The sequence below is a fragment of the Mercurialis annua genome, linkage group LG6 (assembly GCF_937616625.2).
Source record: "Mercurialis annua linkage group LG6, ddMerAnnu1.2, whole genome shotgun sequence".
NCBI classification, from domain to species: domain Eukaryota; kingdom Viridiplantae; phylum Streptophyta; class Magnoliopsida; order Malpighiales; family Euphorbiaceae; genus Mercurialis; species Mercurialis annua.
The window spans coordinates 35,679,349-35,701,085 of NC_065575.1; the positions used below are offsets into that span (position 1 = coordinate 35,679,349).

Genomic DNA, 21,737 nt, shown 5'->3' on the forward strand with positions numbered 1-21,737 from the left:
CTGGTGTGGGTTAAAGAGAATCGGACGCCAATGACTTGGCCCAGAAAGATGATCCACAGAACAGGAACAACAGATGAAAACTGATACTGTAAATTCCACGAGGACTATGGGCATGACACAAAGGAATGATATGACCTAAAGAATTAAATAGAATCCGGAGCACTAATAAATTCACGAACCACAAAGAAGACAATGAGCAGCGAAAAGAAGGAACTGACAAGAAAGAGTAAAACAAGAAGAAAGGGGAAGGAAGAAGGAAATGGCAGGAGTTCTCAATGTCATCATTGGGGGAAAAATCATAAAAGAAGGAAGAAAAGGACCAATGGCCGAAATAATGCAGGTAACGGAGCAAGCAGGAAGAAAGATGGAAAAAACAAAGATGGTCACCTTTTCCGTGGACGATGGAACACACGTGAGGGGACCACATAACAATGCATTGTTAGTATATGCAATCATTAATAATTTTCTAGTCATGAAGTTGCTGATGAAGGAAGCACGGTAAACCTAATGACTTGGAAGGCATAGAAAGTGATAGGAGGTGAGTTGGGGAAGCTCAAACAATGCCTAGTACCAATAGTAGGACTCAGAGGAGCACCCATCTAAAGGCTTAGCAAAATTGATAACATAATTCGAAAAAGGAGAAAAGGAGATAAAAGAGATCAAAACGCTATTCTCCATCGTTGACATGCTGCTAGCTTATAACAGAATACTCGGAAGGCCGCTTTTGTATGATTCAGGAGTGGTCACCAACATCCGCTACCTAGTGATGAAAATACCAACTGCAGAAGGAGTCATCAGCGTTAAAGGGGATCGAGAGGAGGCATCCAGATGCTACCCTCTTGCAATGAAAGAAATAGAGCAGCAGAGCGCCCCAGAAGGAGGAAGAACTAGAGATTGAAGGCCAAAGAGATAAAGATGATAGCCTTCATTTTTGTGTTAACAATTTTCATGTCAATTTAAATACAATCAAAATTCTGTTCGGTTAAATTAGAAAACTACAAGGAAAAACCAACAACATGCGAAAGACGCGAATAAATCCACACAAACAAGAAAAAAATAGATACATATCTCTTAAGGCAACGACCAAATTAAAAATAGATACATATCTCCTAAGGCAACGGCCACATAAAAAGAGATGCATATCTCCTAAGACAACGGCCATATAAAATAGAGATACATATCTCTTAAGGCAACGGCCAAATAAAAAAAAGAGATACATATCTCCTAAGACAACAGCCAAATGAAAACGAGTTACACATCTCTTAAGGCAAACGGCCAAATAGAAGAGATGCATGTCTCCAAGGCAACGGTAAAACAAAAGAGACGCATGTCTCATAAGGCAACGGCCAAACAAAAGAAGAACAAAACCCACAAGTAAAACGACAAACATAAAAGGAACACATTACATAAAGCAACGGCCAAGCAACAAGAAAGTACAAAACAAAAATTAAGAAAAATATAGGCAAGTAAAAGGAAAACAAAATAAGGAACTGAAGATAATGCAAGGGTGTATTATTAAAATATGTGTTAGCACAATTGAGACCACACTCTCCAGGAAACAAAAAACAAACACAAAAACAACAAAAAGCAGGTCGACACTTCATCAAACACCGCCACCGGAAAAGGGCGGTGAACTAGTCACCAAAGGAGAAGAAACAAAGGAGAAAACAGCAGAAGGAGGAGCAAGAGAAGCAAGGAGGTCCATAGCTAAGGCTGATTAGGAAAAAGCGCCACCTGGAGAAGGGGAAGCGCCAACCAGTGGCTCCGCCGCAGACTTTTGAGCGGATAAGGTGGAGAGGCAATGGCTCCTAAAATAAGCCAGATCATTATACAAAAAAGAAAGATCCGCCATAGGATAATCCTTCAAAATAGCCGACCTAATGAAACGACAGCAGTGCTGGAACATCATAGGGACCACCTCAGTGGCCTCATCTAGCTAACTCTATAGAGCATGGTAGTGCAACTCCAAACTTTCACGCTCAGCCACCACCTCCGCCCGATTCAGACAAACATTATTCAACATGGCCTCCAGATCCGCAATATGATTCTCCTATACCCGAGAAGAACCTTGTAATTTCTTCACCTGTTTTCCCCGCTGATTGAACTGCTTCTCCAAAGAGGTGGCGGTCATGATCTTCTCACAAAGATCAACCTTCAAGGATTCATTCGAATCCTTCAAAGATGCAATCTCCTCCGAAGAAGAGTCAAGAGGACCGGTGGCAGGGTGCTTCTTTGTTCCCTCTGAAGAAACTGAAGGAAGAGAAGCAGACAATGTGATCACTAGAGAGGAAACCACCACAATTGATACAGAGTTAGTAGCAATAGAAGATATGGATCCAGATGAAGGAAGAGCGGGCATAACAACTGAAAGAGAGGCTAGAGAAGTAGCTGAAGTGGGAGGAGGAAGGTTGCCGATGGAAACAGAGGGCCCATCCTTGTTGTCAGACAAAAGAGAGATAAAAGGAGTAGACGGTCGATCGAGAAAAGAAAGATTAGACATGACAGTGACCTCATCGTCGCTCAACATACCCGTATCCATAACATCAAAGATGTTCTTAGCCTTTATAGTAAAAGAAGCAACGAAAGCAGTAGGAAGTTAAAGAGAAAATTCCGAAAGAAGTAAAAAAGGAAGAAACGAAAAAGAAGAGATTTATTTATAATCTTTTCTAAGAAGATAAAAAGGAGAAAACAAAGGGGTAAAAGAGGCAAGAGCAGAAGTAATAAATGGCAATAAAGTAGCCGCAACTACTGCTGCACTATGAACGAAGAGGCATAAGCAACTCAACCGTCAAAAGCAATCAGGAGAGAAAAGCACGATGCGCAAAAAAGAGGAGAATTCTAAAAGACATGACAGCTATAACGCACTACCCTGCGGCGCTATAAATACAAAAGAAGAAAAGCAAAAATCACACTCACAAAAAGAAGAGGAAAGGGCACAGGGAGAACTCATAAATGAAGAAGGGAAACACAAAAGAGGGTCGTTCCGCCCATTTTAGTATCTTGTTTTGGTTCTTCTCACACATGAAGAACTAAAACAAGCTACAAAAATGAACGGAGTGAACCGCAATGAGAAAAGTTAGGCATAAATACCCAGCCACCGCATAAACTTATAAGGGGGGAGGGATTAATGATGGAATAAACACAAACTGATGGAATAAACACAAACAAAGAAAAAGAAGCACTAAGCCATAAATCCGACATCGGTAAGGAAAAGACGGACACGCTGGGAGCACTTTAAAAAGGACACGAGCCCATACGCCCAATGGTACGAAAAAGATTTAAACCATACTCCATTACTCAAACAGGCCGTTAACTGACTAGAGTTTTGGGGCGGTCACGAGGTCCATGACCAACTGTTTCCGATTCTCTTCTCTTTGTCACATTGTCAGGACCCGAAAGCACGTCAAACATTCAGATCCATTATGAACCAAATGCGAGGTTCCAATCCGTATGTTCGGCCTTTATAATTTTAGCCCTTTTGAAAAAAGAAGCAGCATATAGTCATTGTATTCGGCCTCTTTAAGAAAAGGATAAGTCGCACCGAAAGGTCGAGTCTAGTAGCCAAATCTTTTAATGTGCATGAGGTCAGGGTTTTTCTCATACCGTGCTTTACATAATTTAGAAAATGCATTATAATTTTTACTAGTTTTCGCTAACAATTAAGAGTCTATCTATGATAAAAAAAAGAAAAGAAAAAGGAAAGACCTAATGATTAAAAAAAATCCAAATTTTTATAAATTGTTGTAATTTAATCCAATTTTTATAATTTTTATAATATTAACAAAATTATATTTTATTGTAATAATAGTCAAATAAATTGAGAAATTTGTTATTTTCAATTAGCCTATTAGACTATTATTATTTTTAATGAATAATGATATTAAAAACTACAAAAAATGGTAAAAGATTTAAAACTACACAAAAACTTTCGCATAGAAAGTACAATTTAATTATTATTGCAACACAAAAAATATAATTATTATAATAAAAAAAATTAAATAAAATTATAACTAGTCTTATAGGATTGGATTTTGTTTTTCACCATAACACCCCAAAAAAGAAAAATACATATGTCCTCATTCTCTCTAATTGTAAGACTCATATTTTATCATTATTTAAAAATGATAAAATGAGTCGGTAGACACCTCCCACCACATAATTTGGTCTATCACTAAAGACTTAGGTTAGAGCATGGCGACAGATTGAACCAGTCCAAATTAATATTCAGGTCAAAGGATAATTGAAATTTCACTCAATATTTTCAACTATTAGTTGAAAGAATTCATCATTTGATATATTATTAATGTTTTTACAACTGAAAAGATTAATTCTTTTAGCAATTTTTTTAATTAATTAATTAATATATTTGATCATAAGCCGGAACATATTAAGAAAAATTTCATGATCAAGTAAATAATAATGGTATAATGGTATGTTTGGATCCATCGGGTAACGCTTTCCATCTCTTCTGTTTCATATTGTGATATATTTGGAAGGCTAGAAATGCCAAAATATTTCATAATCAATTTATTACTGAGTTACAAACTGTCCATTTTGCCTCTCAAGCAAATGCTTGAGTTTAAAGAGGCAGACATAGCAAAGCAGCAACTACAACACGAATAATTATTGGGTACAACCGTTACGCCATGTCATCGTGTAACAAACCAATCATGCGCTAGTCATGTGGAAAAATTAATGATAAAAAAAGTAATAATTAAAAAATTTCCTATCACAAATCCTCATTTGCTTGTTGTAAAAATAACGTAGTGCAACAGTTGCGTGAGATCATCACTACACACATTGTCTACTTCACCGAACTATCCACAATCTCCATATTATCATAGAGGTGACTCATGGGAGGGTGTAAGGCTTCAAGTAGATGCAGCAACGTCGACCAAATATTGTTTAGGTTCAATTGCAGCTGTATCTTATTCTGCTGAAAATGTATGTATTGGTCGTTTTCATGCAACGATACGTTACATTTGGGATCCAGGTATACTAGAATTTATGGCAGTTCGTGAGGCATTGATGTGGGCTCAATATAATGGATGGAAAAAAATTCTTTTGCAAACTGACGCTCTGCAGGTATCGCAGTCTCTTAATTCAAAATATAAAATATTTCAGGCATGGGGTATCTGTCAGGATATATGGCGTCTGCAACACAGTTTTCAGGAATGTCATTTCCATCATATTCCTCGATCTCAGGCGCATGTACTAGCTCAAGCAGCAAAACATTTAGCGATTAAACTTATGTAATGTTTTCATCATATTCCTAAAAAAATCACGAACTTTAAAATAATGAATTTGAAACAATATGAAAGTTAGTGACTTTAAATGACAATTTTTAAAGGTCATGATTAAAATGAAACTTTGTGTAAAGTTCGTGATTTTTTTAGGAATTAATCCAATTAAAAAAGAGTTAAAAGGTAGGTCGTTGTTTGGTTATTAATTTATAAATATGTATATATTATTGAAAATGGTTAATGTTATAAATTTTTTTTAACTTTACACATTTTTTCAATTTAATCACGTATTTTAAAGTAATCAATTTTTATTTTTTTTCTCAAATTACAATCACCTCAGCAAATCACGACTTCATGTATGGACTTGAAAAAAAAATTGAAAGTTGATATATTTTTATAATTTTTGTTTAAAAATGTACCTCGAAAGAATGGAATTTGACAAAAATTAAAAAGTAAGAAAACTCCAAAAATAAAACTGTTTGTTTCTCGTGGATAGTAACATCTTGAAAAGGTCGTGATTTTTTATTTTGTTGTGTGGAACAATTCCATTGTTCAAAAAACAACAAAATAAGCTCAAAACCGAAATCCTTTTTTTTCATTTTGTAGCCCCAAACTATTTCGGCGACTTTGTTACGTGGGCATTCAGTCCCCAACGTTTTAAAAAAATTCCAAATAAAATTCTAATCTTTCGCAGTTAATTTTTAACTTTTCTATTTGCACATAGTACTTCTTAGTGAACTTTAATTATATTAATAATGGTGTGTCAGCACTTAACGGCAAATTGCTAGGAATTAAAGCCTTCATTGGAAAATTGTGTATAAAATGTTGCGCTAGCTTTGAGGAAAAATCATCTTTTTTATTATATTAGTTTTTGTTTTGTTGTTCCTATGAAATTTTTTTGAAGAGTTTGTCGGGCAGGGAGAAGGATTGCATCTTATTATGGTAGAGCAGTAATGTAATTTTTAATTTTATTTTATAAGATAATCTGCGAAATTAAGTTTACATCTTGTTCCGTGTCAGGTCAATAGAAGAGTTACCATTTCTAAATTCTTACACTATTGTCAAAAACAAAAAACTCAAACCTTTCCATTAAACATATTTTGACAAGTGGATTAGTTACAATTTGCTAAGTGGCAATTTTTTATTTAAATGTTTAATTATTCCATAATTAATATTAATATAAGTTATAAAATATGAAAAGTTAAAACTTATAGAATTAAGTTTAATGGTTATGAATTGAAAAGTTTTATTAATAGAAGTTACAAAATATGAAAAGTTAAAACTTATAGAATTTTAAAAATTTAATGGTTATGAATTGAAAAGTTAAATATATAATTAATATAATATAAAGAATTTTGTAAAATTTAATCATCAAAAACTATAATCTTGAGCTTCAAAAATTAAATATATTTTAAAAAGTGGATTGGCTATAAATTGCCAAGTGATAATTTTTTATTTAAAATTTATTTATTATTTCATTAATTAGAAGTTATAAAATATTAAAAGTTATAGAATTTTAAAAATCTAATAGTTATGAATTGAAAAGTTTAGATTAATTAATATTTATAATTAATATTATATAAAGAATTTTGTAAAAACATTAACCAACAACATTTAAAAATTTATGATTTAAATTTTTTAAAAGTTTTAATATATTTATATTTGTTTAGATGTTGTTTTTACAAAATCTAATCCATAAAATATTAATATTTTAATAATATTAAAAAGTTTAATAATTTAAATATGTTATAGAAATAGTTTCTTTTAAATCAATCAACTAATTTTATTTAATAATTATATTAAATTAATAAATAATTTTAGAATACATTTTATTGAACATTACATTTATCTAATATTTTAAACTAAAACTTAAATTTTGAAATTTATTTTATTAATATGTTATCGTATGTTAAGAATATGAAAAAGTTTTTAAAATTTAATTCAATTAATTACAATTTAATGATTATGAAATTTAAAGAGTTTTTTATTTATGTTTATAAGTTAATAAAATCTTCAGGCCATGGATGAATTTTTATTTCGGAAAGATGCAATTTGTTGACTACTATCATGGTATGTGTTTCTGGTAATCTTCTATTGTTCAAATTTTTCATAAGTTTTTTTATTATATTAAAGATCATTAATATTTATATAAAATGGATATAACTTTTTTTTTTATAGAATTTGATATATTATAGTGGTAAAACGTTATGCAATTTTCATATTTTTAATACCTTTTCTTATTTTTTTTTTGTATTTGTCATTTTTTACAGAAGTTGAATATATATAGAGAGATCATGTGAGTTGAGGCCAATATTTGTGTGTTAGATCTTTAAAAAAAAAGATAAAAGTATGTACATTTATAAATATATGAATATAAATTGATCCTTGATTTTTTTATTAAGCATGATTAAATAATATATATGTTCATCATAACTATAAAAGGTATAGGAATAATTAAATTTTATATGAGTGTAATTTTTGGTGTCTTTATAAATAAAAAATTAATAGTCAAAATGTCAAAACCAACTAATATTATAAGAAAATACAAACACATCCAAATTAAATAGATAAAATCTGAATATTTAATTTTATCAAAATACAATTTTTTTAAAAATTTTATGGATTAAACATAAAAATTAAATATAAAAATTATAATGTGTTATACATACCATTATTAGTTTATAAAGAGTTTTTAAAAATTTAATTATTGGTTAATTTGTTGCAAGTATTTTTTTTAAAACCAATCAATAAATTTTATTGTACAATTATATTAAATTAATAAATAAATTAAGAATACATAAAAATAACTTTATTACAAAAAAAAACTATAAAACATAATACTATAAAGATTAGAAATTTAATTATGAGATATGAAATAATTTTATATTATTATATGTTAAAAATATGAAAACATTTAATTAATTATAAATCTGAATTTATATTATAAATCTGAATTCTTTTATTTAAACTTATAACAAGTTATATAAAATTTAAAGAGTTTTAATATATAATTGATATTTATTTGCTACGAAACAAAATGTATTTTTTTAATTTAATTTAAATTTAAACCAATTAAAATTTAATTTATATAATTTTAAACATTTTATAACTCTCTAATGTAAAGATATATATACTATAAAGTAATTCATTGCTAATCTATTTAACCCTATTCTCCCTAATTAACTGAATGAATAATCCAATCCTATAACCCTAATACTAAAATCCTAATCCTAAACACTAAACCCTAGTCCTAAAAACTAAAAAAACTCTAGCACACTCCTATTTATTTTTTATGAATTTATAGTACATCCTATATACGCGGTTTGGGCATTCGTTCAGCTGAGCGTCAAAATGAGAGTTAAAATGTAACTGAACAATCCTCATATGGTTGATTCATTTGAGTTTCCTCATTTGGAAGCTCATCAGCAGAAGCAACTGCTGCAGAAAAATGTTCGAATGTAAATTGCCTCGGTGATTCTAAATTTCAGCAAGTTCGAAGAAATGACAGGCCATCACCAACCTCCCCACCACCATCACCAAAAAATAGCACAAGAACCCACAAAAGCTGCCCTATCTTTTTCTAAAACTGAAATTAAGATCTTAACAGCATTTTAAACATTCATAAATCATTCCAAAATGAGTTAAAATTGAGGCTAAATAGAAAATTTGAATCAGTTCAAGATATGGTGAGAATCTAACAAAAAATATCTACACAATAACAGCAAAACTACAAATAATATAAGGAAAATAAGTAGCACAATAAACAATGGAATCAGTCCAAGAGGCTGAGTCAAAAATACTAAGAATATTTTGGATTACCCTGTTTTATAAAAATCAAACTCTTAAGTCAAAAATACTCGTTTCACTAATTAATCATAACCCCTAAAAAAGTAAACTCCAATACTGTGAAACCTCTAATAACTTTTCTAAGCTAATTTTTATAATCATTTTCATATTTAAATTTGAAGTTATGAAAAAAGACACTATGTCTTTTAGATTTTGCTAATATGTTTCCATATCTTGTTTTTATTGCTGCATTTTGGGCAATCTTCTTCTGATATTGTCGTTTCCTCCCTCAAATCGCTTCACCTAACATTTTCTTTAATTAAATCTTTCTGAATTTCTTTAGCTAACCACAAGGGGAAATGATTTTTACATAACATAAAGTGATTTCAACATATTAAACATGGTATTCTGCCATCCTTCAAATAAAAATCTAACAATTTGAAATAACGCAGAAAAAAGAAGTAGAGTCTATGAATTCAGCTAATCTATAACGTGGGGGAAATGTGTAAATAGTAAAAACATAGTTTCCGAAACAGGGACCCTAAATAAGGTTTCCGTGCATCATATTAAAACGATTGGAACCACAGACAAACAAATGACAGTAAAATTATGTATCAATAATTGTTTAAATTTTACTCATAGCAGAAGCTCAAACATCTACCATTTGTAATTGCGTAACAAAATCTTAGATAATCACATGTTTCCAGAAAAACACTTGAACACGAACTTCTATGTGCAAAAAAACATACCTCTCCACCAACAGCAAGCAAAGAACTGTCATTGTTAAAGGCCAATGGTGTTTGTCTGTAGACACAGGTAGAAGAACATCACATGAAAGTAATAAAGAATTTGTTGGTCAGAAGAAGTTTGTCTCTATGGTCTGTTGAAGTGACAGGGCATGATTCCTCACACAAAGCGTCGAACAAGTTGACAAGGCAAACTTAAAGAACCCATTCCGAAAGCGTCGAACAAGTTGACAAGGCAAACTTAAAGAACCCATTCCGAACTATAAGTGCAGATGAATGCCATAGCGTAAACTGCATAAAAGAACATTCAAGTAACAGCCAAAGAAGCAAAACATTTCATAAATCATTCCAAAAAAGCAAAATTTCAAGATGCTTTTGTTTTTCAATTTTATAGAACTGATTATAAAGAGAAACATCGATATGTTATTATTCATGCATGAGAGAGCATATGAATTTGATATTAAAATGATTGGATTTGGTTTAATAGAAAGCAGCATTTTTATGAAGGTGGGGCACTCATTTAATCTTAGATGCTAACAACAAGTTCTACAGCTAAACAAAGTTGACATAAACAATTTCTTCCTCATGTCAAACTCTAATAATAGATTGTGTGCTAGTTGTTGCATCAATTTGGATGAAATGCTAACAACAATCTTAGATGCTAACAACAAGTTCTACAGCTAAACAAAGTTGACATAAACAATTTCTTCCTCATGTCAAACTCTAATAATAGATTGTGTGCTAGTTGTTGATGCTTTTCATCCTCCATAAACATAGTTGTTCACAACAATATTTTTAATCCATCATCAAAAATCATTTCAAACAAAAAATAACGGTTTTGGAGTAGGAAATGTTTCCTGCTTGAGAATAGTTTTTAGCTTAGTATAATTTGATAATGAAACAAATAAGCTACACAATTCTCAAGCTGAAATGACAAAGAGAAATTATTTTTGATGATGGATTAAGCTGATGGTTGTTTGTCTGTAGACACAAACTACCTTCTATGGCAAGCACAACTGCTACCTCTTCTTCGTAGCTATCTCGCTGGCCATATTGATGGCACGGGTGAACCTCACCAATCACGGCAGACAATCAAATCAATCTTGCTCATCATAACTGGTACAGACAAGATCAAATGGTACTATTGGTTTGGGTTCTACGATCTTTGTGGACTTCTATTGTCCAAAGAAAGTAGCATAGCTGCTGAAAGTACTACCGCAGCACCGCTTCAGCACCTATTCAGACGGCCTTCTACAGCAGCAATAGAAATTCATCACGTGGTCGTGGTGGCCGATTAATATGTTGCTACTGCTCCTTTGGAATTAATTCGTTTGGAAAATTGTTGAGAAGTTTTTTAACCGGTCTATTAAAATGTTTCAATCTGATTTAGGTGGCGAACATACTTATCACTTCTCAACGCACTTCATGTCCTAAAAACTCCTGAACAAAACGGTAAGCCGAGAGCAAACACCGTTGCATTGTCATAATGCCAACTGAATATTGGACTTTAGGCGTTTGAAACAGCAAATTACCTAATCAATCGACTACCTACACCTACACCTACACTTCGAAAACAATCTTGTGTATTTTGTAGGTTACTGTAAACTTCAAAAAGGGTGCAATCAACAAAAAAACACCATGTTGTTTTTGATGAACAGAGTGGCACCAGTTCACACGACAATTTTCAAGAGTGCAATCAACACCATTTGAAAAATCTCCTGGAATTCCTCTCTTGATGAATCGGTCTTTATGGAACAACGGGTTTCATCAATCCTCACTGTCCAACCTATGTTTGCAAATTAAGCAAATCATTGTACGGTCTCAAGCAAGCACCACGTCAATGGTACCACTCATCCTTGAGCTGTGAATTTGCTATGAAAGATTTCGGACAGTTGAATTATTTTCTTGGCGTAGAGGCCACCTGGAAACCAACAGGTTTATTGCTCACACAGAAGAAGTGTATATTCGTGACTTACTTCACCGGGCAAAGATATTTTGCAAACAACACTAATAACAGCCTCTTTCTTGGCCGCAGCAGCTCAGTTGTTTCAGCTTATATAGTGATTGGGCGAGTTCTATAGACGACAGAAAATCCACCACTGGTTTTTGCATATTCTTCAGCAAAAATTTGGTTACTTGGGAATCGAGAAAACAGCATATGGTGGCGAAATCTTCCACCGAAGCGGAATATCGAGCAATTTCCACAAGAGTTTCTTAATTTCAGTGGGTCCTTTCTCTCCTAGATGAAAAATTGGTATATATCATGTCCGGTCTATGGAGTGACAAGTTGTGCTACCTATCTCGCCACTATGCCTATTTTTCATTCAAGATCCAAACATTTGGAGATAATGCTAAGTGGCGAGTCTTAATGAAAGTTCGAAGAAAATGACAGGCCATGGTTGATGGATAGCAAGGCAAGAAAGAAGGAACCAATGCCACCAGGTAAAAAGCCAGTCATACTCTCGCAGCTACTCACAAACAGTTGGAAATTTCTATCTCAAAATATTTCTTCCCCAACAGACCAACCTCCCACCATCACCCCAAAAATACCACAAGAATATATCTGTACCCACAAAAGCTACCCACAAGAATATCTGTATGCTATACATCTAGTAAATTTGCCACATTATGATAAACTGCATAAAAGAACATTTAAGAGCTTAACAGCATTAAAGAAGCAGCATTCATAAATCATTCCAAAATGTGTTAAAATTGGGAGGCTAAATAGAAAATTCAAATCAATTCAAGATATGGAGAACATGCATGAAGAAATAAAATTTCAAGATGCTTTTGTTTTACAATTTTATAGAACTGATATTACGACATACCCTGTGATGGATGGGAGATCAAGCAGGAGGGAAGACCACTACTGCTGTAGAATTCACCAACCACTGATCTGCAACACTGGATATGCCAATGCCAATTAACACTCACTACCGAAAGTGTCTCATCAGTAAAGACGCAATTTGCTAAGAGTTTTTTAACATAAATTTCATCAATTCACCAGCTTACTAACAAAAATTATCACTGCAAACCAGAACAATGCATTTCTCCAAAATCATGAAATGCTGAAATTACAAAATCCTAATGTAAAAATCCACCTAATAGCCGATTAGCAAACTGCATTCCAACACAAGGAAAAAGAAGTTACAAGAATATCAAGCCATTCAATCTCTCAAGACTCGAACACAGAACAGAAACATGACTACAACCGGAAAAAAAATACACGAATAAACCTGAACATATGTAGCATTGCAGAACCCCTCTTACATATTAATTTCGACAAGCAGAAACCTTATCTAAACATTTCTAAGAGATTCAACGCAAACTGCATTCCAACACAAGGAAAAAGAAGTTACAAGAATATCAAGCCATTCAATCTCTCAAGACTCGAACACAGAACAGAAACATGACTACAACCGGAAAAAAAATACACGAATAAACCTGAACATATGTAGCATTGCATAACCCCTCTTACATATTAATTTCGACAAGCAGAAACCTTATCTAAACATTTCTAAGAGATTCAACATTTCCAGTAGGAAACAAACACATAATTAATAGGCAATTCGCATCAAAAGCCAAATATAAACAACACATATATGAATCAATCAACGAAACAATCAATGCTACCAAAACAAGCATTTTCCAAAACCACTAGCACAAATGCTTCACCTTACATTCTCATCATTCATATAAAATCTTTAAAGACCTTGCTAAGATACCCATAAAATAAAAGCAAAACTGGTAATTAACAGAAATGAAAATAAAAAGAACCAAACATTTTCATTTCTGGTAATCTAACGAAAAATGTCTGCACAATAACAGCAAAAATACAAATAAGAAAATAAGTAGCACAATAAACAATGGAACTGATTAATATTCAGCAAGCCAATACATTGTTTTTATTTCGCCAATTCTCATGGGTCTAGGCAGCATCGGCATTATAAATTAAATGTCAAGTAGCTACAGTGTTGTTAAATAACTGAAGAGCGTATCTGACAGACATAATTGCATCAAATAAAAGTATTTAAATGTAGATACTTGCTAAAACAGAATTTGACAAAAATGTATGATATAGTATATGATACCTACTTAACATTCAGATTAATTTCAAACATAACAAATTTTCCAACTATAAAAATTTATCTAATTTCAATTATAACGCTGGTAATTTAAAATAAAGCCCAAAAATCAAAACCAACCGTGTTCTCTGCTGCTGCATTTTAGGGCCTTCTTCTTCTTCTTCTCAAATAGCTTGTTTTCCCCTCAAATGGCTTCCCCTGTTTAACATGAACACAAAGGAAATTATTTTTATTTAACACAAAAAGTGATTCAACATAAATAAACAAAGAATTCGACAAACAATACAAGGTTTAATTTTCATGGCAAACAAACAGAAATCAAGAAGATAAACATTTGTAAGAAAATCAAGAACATTTAACATGATTTGAGTACCCATCAGACCAATAACACACAAATAATCAAGAAAAAAGGGCAAAGAAAGAACGAAAGAAAGAAATAAAGTGCAATGAGAGAGATGAATGAGAGTGACATTGTTCTCTTTTTATAGCTGAGGAGCCGACTTTCAACGGTCGAATTTCTAAATGCTGAGCGCTTTACACTCAGCCAAAAGTCGCCGTTGGAATGTTACCGTTGGAATGTTACCGTTGAAGCTGCTATTGTAATTACAGCAATTTAATGTAGGAAAAAGGTTAGCTTAACTTACAAATTGTCAAACTTATCACTGTTTATTCTTTTTTGTCGCTAAAATTTATTATATTAACTAAAAATAAAAAGAGTGTTTATTTTTTTATCATTAAACATTTGCACATGGCTAACGCCTCATTGGTTTGTTGCACGAATGACATGGCGCAACCGTTGCGTTGTATAATTATTCAAATAAAAATTATATAAACTTATAAATAATTATTACATAAATTGGAAATTGAGAGTGAACTAATAATTAAAGCAGTTAGCATGGTCTAATTTGGTTAGGTTTGATGAAAATTCTGATTTTAGATTATGGTTTGGTTTTTTAGCTTGGTTCACCGAACTGAACATAAAGTGCGAACTTTCATGCACGTCATTTTAAATTTCTTTGTGTATATACTTATGTAAATTATAAAAATTTAAATACTGAATTTATTACTCATTAGCACTTTTAAAAAAGCATATTAATTATAAATCATCACTAATAATTATTTTATTTAGTAAGAAAAATAATTATAAATTTAATTTGAAGCCTGTGATTTGAAATTTTGTGCTATTTTTTTTGTTTTTTTTAAAGGCAGGGCCGGCCAAATTTAGAGGTGGCAAATGGGTGTTCTTGGGCGGGTTTGGGTGGGTTTCTTTGGGTTTGGGCATTTTTGGGTCACAATATTTTTGGGCAGTTTTGGGTTGGGTAATTTTGGGTTGGATTGGGTCATGAAAACCCAAAATTACCCAAAATAGAAAGTGAGATACTTGAAATCTATATTTGAGATAAAAGGTTCAAAATAAAAAAAACCAAATTAATTTTTTTTCAAAGAAATTATTTTTCAAAATATTATTTTTCAGAAACAAATATTTTCCGGGAAAAAAATAATTCTCCCGAAAAAATAATTTTCTGGGAAAAATTAATTTTCCGGGAAAAAAATAATTTTCTGGGAAAAATTAATTTTCCGGAAAAAAAATAAATTTTCCGAAAAAAATAAATTTCTGGAAAAAAATAAATTTTTGAAAAAAAATAAATTTTTCGAAAAAAAAAATTTTTCTGGAAAAAAATAAATTTTTCGAAAAAAATTAATTTTCTGGAAAAAAAATAAATTTTCCGAAAAAAAATATATTTCTGGAAAAAAATAAATTTCTGGAAAAAAAAAATTTTCGAAAAAAAAAAATTTCTGGGAAAAAATAATTTCCGAAAAAAAAAAATTTCCGGAAAAAGAAATTTCTGGAAAAAATTATTTTGAAAAATAAATTATACAACTTATAAATATTATTTTAAAAACTCAAATACTCTTCATATTGAAATTTGTTTGGACTTAATTTCACCCATTGGGTCATTCTTATAAACCCATTTTAGCCCAAAATATTTTGGGCTAAAATGGGTTGGGTCAAAAATTACCCAAACTTTTTTTGGGTGCAAATGGGTTGTATTTCTTTGGGCGGGTTGGGTTGGGTGCTTGGATTGGGCATCTATTTGCCACCTCTAGCCAAATTAAACCAAAATGGCCATAAACCCATTTAGTGAAACTTAATTTTTATTTTTATGGAGTTAATTCATTCCGATTTTGGTCATTTAAAAATCAAACTGAACCATATGTTCATCAATAACTTATCAGTATCGAATCACTTGCATTAAGATTATTTCATTTAGTTACAATGTCATTTTGACAAAAAAATAAACAATAACTAGCATAAAAAAATACAAATTTATATAAATAAACAAAAAATTAAACCAAAACTAAATTTATAATTTTAAAGTTTCTATTCAATAATAGAAAACAAAAATAAATAAAAACTACACCAAAGATAAGTAATGCTCTAATATAAAATATTTTTATATTTTTGTTTATAAACAACGTTGTTGAAGTAAAAAAAAAAATTAAAAGTTTCTAATTTAAAAAAAAATAAAAAAAATAGTTTATATAATTACAATATTATTTACAAAAAAGTAAACAATATGTCATAAAAATATAATCGTATATTAAAAACGACAAATAAATCAAAGATAAATAGTATTATAACATAAATTAGTTTTACAAGTTCTTGTTTTATAGAGCAAACAAAAATAAATCAAAGATCAACAATGATTTTACAACTCTTTTATCTATTTTTACAAAATAAATCAAATATCAACAATGTTGTAACAAAGATAATTGTCACCCAATACATGCTGCCAGTTGGAATCTGAAGCAATCTGCAGAGAGCAAGACTTGATGCTTCACCCTCTGCAATAGCAATTGGAGACGCGGAGATCAGCAACTTGTTTTCCCCTGCCAGAACGTCTCCAACATTGTTCCGAATAACAGAGCCCAGCCCTCATCTTCCCTGACCTGCACTCCCGGCGTCTGAGGTCAGCCCAACCCAATCTGGAACATACCTGCAGATTCTCCTTATTCCTTAAGTCGCTCACATATATTTCTGCTGCTTGTTTTCAATTAAGCCTGGTAACTTACTTGATGCAACCTCCGCTGTGTAAAACCAGGTCATTCTGCTCTCAAGAATCAACAACTGAGTGCAAACTCCTTATTAGAGCATCATGACCTTGAACATGAGAAATCCTTGGGCAATTCCAATTTTCAGTTGAAATTTATGAGCTCAATGTAGCAATTCCTATAACAATTTATCAAAAGCGGAGTCCTATTTCAATAATCAACGCCACTTTAGTCCATAAAAATATGAGAAAGAACCTGCATGAAAGGAAGGATTGCCCGTTTGTGCTGATCTGAGCAAGCTAATCAATTTTAAGCCTTCAATAATCCATCAAGAGCATTTGATCCTCTATCCAGATCAGCTATAACTTTGGTTAAAAAGAGATCCCAAGATTCCCTATCAACTCCTCCACCTGACACCGCCATTTTAACAACCTTACCTACTTCTCCTTCCAACCCCATTTTCCGCAACTCATCGATCAAAATATTATAGGTCGCCTTGTTAGGCATGCAATTATTGTCCAACATCTCCTTGAGAATCCGAACACCCTCCTTAGCATTGCCGACATTTGAAAACCCTTTAATTAGCATATTATAAGCAAAAGCGTTAGGCTTGCAACCTTTCTCCACCATATCATCCCAAATCCGCCCTGCCTCGCTCAATTCTCCTTTCTCACACATTCCCGCAATGAGAGTATTATACGTTAACAGACTTGGTATAGATCCCCGCTCAAACTCCCAAAACAGTTTCCTCGCTTCCAACACCTTCCCGTCCTTACAAAGCCAATGAATAAGCGTGCTTGTTATCGCATTATCCGGCATACAATTCTTCTTCAACATCTGCTTCCATAGCTCGCAAGATTCATCAACCTTCCCATCTTCGCACAACCCATCAATAACTTTACACGAAAGAGCAGAACTCGGGATATATTTTCTCTCAAGCATATCAACAAGCAAGTTACGCGCTTCAATTATTTTTTTCTCCTTACAAAGCGCTTCAATCATCACACCATAACTAACATCATTTGGTTCAACTCCATTCCTCTCCATATCATCCATAAGTACAACAGCATCACCCAACCTCCCTTGCTCGCAATACCCATGCATCAAGATCGTATACGTCGTTGCATCCGGCAACCACCCTCGATCAAAAAGCTCATCGAAAACCTTCTTAGCATTAACCAAATCGCCACGCGCGACATAACCGCTTAAAATTGTGGTATAAGTAACCACATTCGGGATCATTCCCATAGCAGGCATTTCGTCGAGCACCTTCAGCGCAACTTCAACATCGTTCTTTTTACAAAGCGCTTTAATCAAAATATTACAAGTAAACACATTAGGCAACACTCCGTACTTACTCGTACAATTCTTGAACATACCATGCACTAATTCATACCGTTTGTTCTGTACAAAAACATTCAATAACGTGTTTAAAGATCTCACGGACCGCTGCACGTTAAATTCTTGGATACGAACAAAAGTTTTGAGAGCTAACTCAGGCTTGCTTGCAAGTCCGTAATTACGAATAACAGTAATGAATAAATTTTCACCGCATTTGATTTGGGATTTGTGTAAGTCAGTGAGTAGGGTTTCCATGGGGGAAAATGCGCGAGCTCGAGAGAGCTTGTGGATAATGGACTCGTAAGTGTCGTAATTGTGTGTGAAATTTGGGTGAAATTTGGCGGCGTATTGGAAAATTTGGAGGGCTAGGTCTAGATTTTGCTGGCGGGTGATCATGGAGACTAGGCGTTTAGGGTAGAGGCGTTGTGGCCAGGGTTTGATTGGCGGTGTGACGGTGTATGATTCGGGGATTGTAATGTTGGAGACATCGCTGGTAATTGAGTGGTAGAGAACGGTGGCTGTTGGTTTTGGACAGTGACGAGGTTGAGCATAACGTAACATTATTGCCGACAGATTAACCAGAATTTACAGATTCCGACAAGAGTACACTAAGTTATGTGAACATGTTTGAGACTTCTCAAATTTGCACTACCCAGTTGAGCTTTGTTTCATAGGAAACCAATTCAAAAAATCCGGCAATAGTGACTGGCTCGGTTCATTATATGAATGAGGTCTTCATGTTCGGGTTATATTTGTTCAAACTTTGAACTTCGGTTTTTTAAAATTTGCAGTGTTTATATTCGATTCGTGTTCGACTCATATTTGTTCGTTTAACTGCTAAATAAACGAATACAAGTTCGGCATCTTTGACAACTAAACAAACGAACACGAACTGCAAAATAAAAGAACAAGAGCCGGTTCGCAATTTTTTTTAACTACAAGCTAGTTCGCATACTCTTAATTAAACTTCTATACGAGCCGGTTCGCAAATTTTTTTAACTACAAGCTAGTTGGCAAACTCTTAATTAAACTTCTATACGAGCCGGTTCGCAAACTTTTTTAACTACAAGCTAGTTGGCAAACTCTTAATTAAACTTCTATACGAGCCGGTTCGCAAACTTTTTTAACTACAAGCTAGTTGGCAAACTCTTAATTAAACTTCTATCCGAGCCAGTTCGCAATTTTTATCGAGTTTATATACGAGTTGAACGTCGTGAGCAGCTCGGTTCGTTTACAGCTCTATCGCGGACAATAGCAAATCAATTCATTCCATGTAAGGGAGGGATTTAATCTTTAAACTTACTAGTAGTTAGTAGTAAATCAATTCATTCAATGTAAATTCCATAGATTGTGTTATTTGAACAAAACTGGAGCAGTCCAGTCTTATCTAGAACCAAATTAATTATACATAAAACTGCAACTTTCTATAAACATAGCAAATGATAAATCATCAACCAAATTTTTCACCTTCACCATCTCAGCCTCACTTATCTTCTGCACTTCCTAAGCAATTCCAACCAGTTGAACCTCTCCCATCTTCTTCCTGGAAGATACCAAGACCACCTCAGTTCCACACAATTCATCAAATATTCTCTGAAACTCAACCAAAACCTGCTTCACCATCACAAATCTATTCCTCTCAATCAACATCTTCAAAAATCTCACCAAAACCCTGTTAAATCTCCCTTTCTTACCCACTTCCTTCACTACTATTCCCTTCTCTTTATCACCCACAAGCGGGTTCGTCAACATAGAATAAATTTCCTGATTTTGCAGCAGCTTGGACAGTCTTTGCACATCTTTTTGTAGAATTTCAAGCGAACCGGTGCGTTGGGCTATGTCGAGAAGTGCTACGGCGTACCCGGTGGCTGGGTTTTGGTGGGTGTAATTGGGAGATGAGCTGCGAGAAGGGAGGGGTGGAGGAGAAGGGGTAGTGATGGGGAGGGATATGGATTGAGTTGGAGTTGGTTTCTTGGAAATTGATGAGTGGGGTTTTGTGATGAAGTGTGAAGGTGGGAGATGTTGAGCTGTGGAGGGAATTTTGAAATGGTGGAACTGAGGAGGTGTGAATTTGAGGGTTGTAACAGAGCTCGAGAGTGTATCCATTGAAGATGAGCTATTCTGATAGTAGAAAAATGTCTAGATTTTGCTAGTTTGAAGACAAAATAATTATTAGTACTTTGAAATTTTATTATTATTTTGAGATATAAAATGTGGCTCAATTTGAACAAAATTTTCCTACTACAGTGTTTGTAGGAACTCCTGGCCAAAAAATTGTCACGTTACTATAGAATTGGTTGATACAAATGGTTAAATAATTATTCAGTTATGGCTAATTGTTCAGTGCATGTCAGATTTTGTATGCTTTTTGATATATGTGACTCACAAGATCTGATAATTAACTATTTTTTTTTTAATAATTAGACAATTTTTAACATCCAATATTTATTGCATTAATAATATGAAACTAATAAATATATATATGATCAAAGAATAATTTTACACTCGAACATAACTTAATTAAAAATAAATATAAAATATCAAAAAATAATAAAATAAAATAAAATTTTAAAATTTATTCAATTTTTTTTCTTTTAAAATTGCATCATGCAAAAACAAAATTATGAATATAAATAAATAATATAAATTATATATTTATTTTAAATGATCAATTACCTGAAAAAGCTATGAGAATTGATTTTGATTGGAAAAAATATAAGAATAATCATTATATGGTGAACTTTCTATTATCTTTTGAGTAGTAATAAAATCTTCAGATAAATATTTTTCATTTGATTCTCAAATAAAAATAAAATAAAAATTTATTCAAATTATAAATCTATAAAATATGTCTTAAAATAATATCACAAATATACGTGTATCTAATTATTATTTTTCAATATTTGAAATTCGACATTCAAATCTTTTTAATCATAATTGATGCATTTATCCTAAAAATATATTCCATTAGATAAAAAAAATTTATTTCATAAAAAATGATATAATGTTACATATTTTTTACATCAATATTTTTTAGGCCTTTCTTTTTTTCTTTGGACTTGTTAATATAATCCATACTACCATCCTGTTAAAATGAAAATAATAATTTAATATGAAAATACAAATTTAAAACATTAAGTTTATATAAAATAACTCCATACTTTATATATAAAATAACTCTATATTTTTTATATAAAAATTACATGTGTTTGGACTGAGGTTTAAAATTCCTTTTTCTTTATAAAGCACCTTTTATCCTTTTACTTAAACGCCCAAAAATTACTTTTTTTTTTGAATTCGCATATAACAGGAGAAAATGTTTTGTTATCTTTTGAATTGAACAGACTAGATCGATCATTACTTACCTTCATTACTTGTAAGTCTTTCAATAATGTTTTGAAATCTTCACACGCATACTCATGCATATCCTCACTTTCTATTTTAAGTGTCAATATTCCTCAAAAATTTTGACTCAAAGATGA

The 21,737-nt window shown here is 32.2% G+C and overlaps 2 protein-coding genes and 1 non-coding gene across 6 annotated transcripts; all 3 read right to left on the reverse strand.

Annotated features, from left to right (window-relative positions):
* Positions 1–9,625: 9,625 nt before the first annotated feature.
* Positions 9,626–14,324, reverse strand: LOC126653889 (uncharacterized). Of its 4 annotated transcripts, none has more exons than XR_008790982.1 (3): positions 13,981–14,318; positions 12,604–12,679; positions 9,626–10,066 (listed from the first exon to the last, which is right to left on the reverse strand). It is a non-coding gene; the product is annotated as an uncharacterized LOC126653889 (transcript). The 4 variants fall into 4 exon arrangements; XR_008790984.1 differs by lacking the exon at positions 9,626–10,066 and adding an exon at positions 10,518–12,411; XR_008790983.1 differs by lacking the exon at positions 12,604–12,679 and having other exon boundaries at positions 9,626–9,833; positions 13,981–14,324.
* Positions 14,325–16,477: 2,153 nt separating this feature from the next.
* LOC130014560 (pentatricopeptide repeat-containing protein At5g16420, mitochondrial) lies at positions 16,478–18,996 on the reverse strand. Its single transcript, XM_056106221.1, has one exon. It carries the CDS (start codon positions 18,814–18,816, stop codon positions 17,224–17,226), a length of 1,593 nt encoding a protein of 530 aa, XP_055962196.1. The 5' UTR covers positions 18,817–18,996; the 3' UTR covers positions 16,478–17,223.
* A 583-nt stretch (positions 18,997–19,579) lies between these two features.
* On the reverse strand, positions 19,580–20,494 carry LOC126653890 (ATP synthase delta chain, chloroplastic). The gene has a single exon (XM_050347886.2). It carries the CDS (start codon positions 20,359–20,361, stop codon positions 19,759–19,761), a length of 603 nt encoding a protein of 200 aa, XP_050203843.1. The 5' UTR covers positions 20,362–20,494; the 3' UTR covers positions 19,580–19,758.
* Between the last annotated feature and the right edge of the window lie 1,243 nt (positions 20,495–21,737).

What these genes read in the sequence shown, in the direction of transcription:
- LOC130014560 (XM_056106221.1), bottom strand. Translation starts at nt 18,816, where the DNA reads ATGTTACGTTATGCTCAACCTCGTCACTGTCCAAAACCAACAGCCACC.
- LOC126653890 (XM_050347886.2), bottom strand. Translation starts at nt 20,361, where the DNA reads ATGGATACACTCTCGAGCTCTGTTACAACCCTCAAATTCACACCTCCT.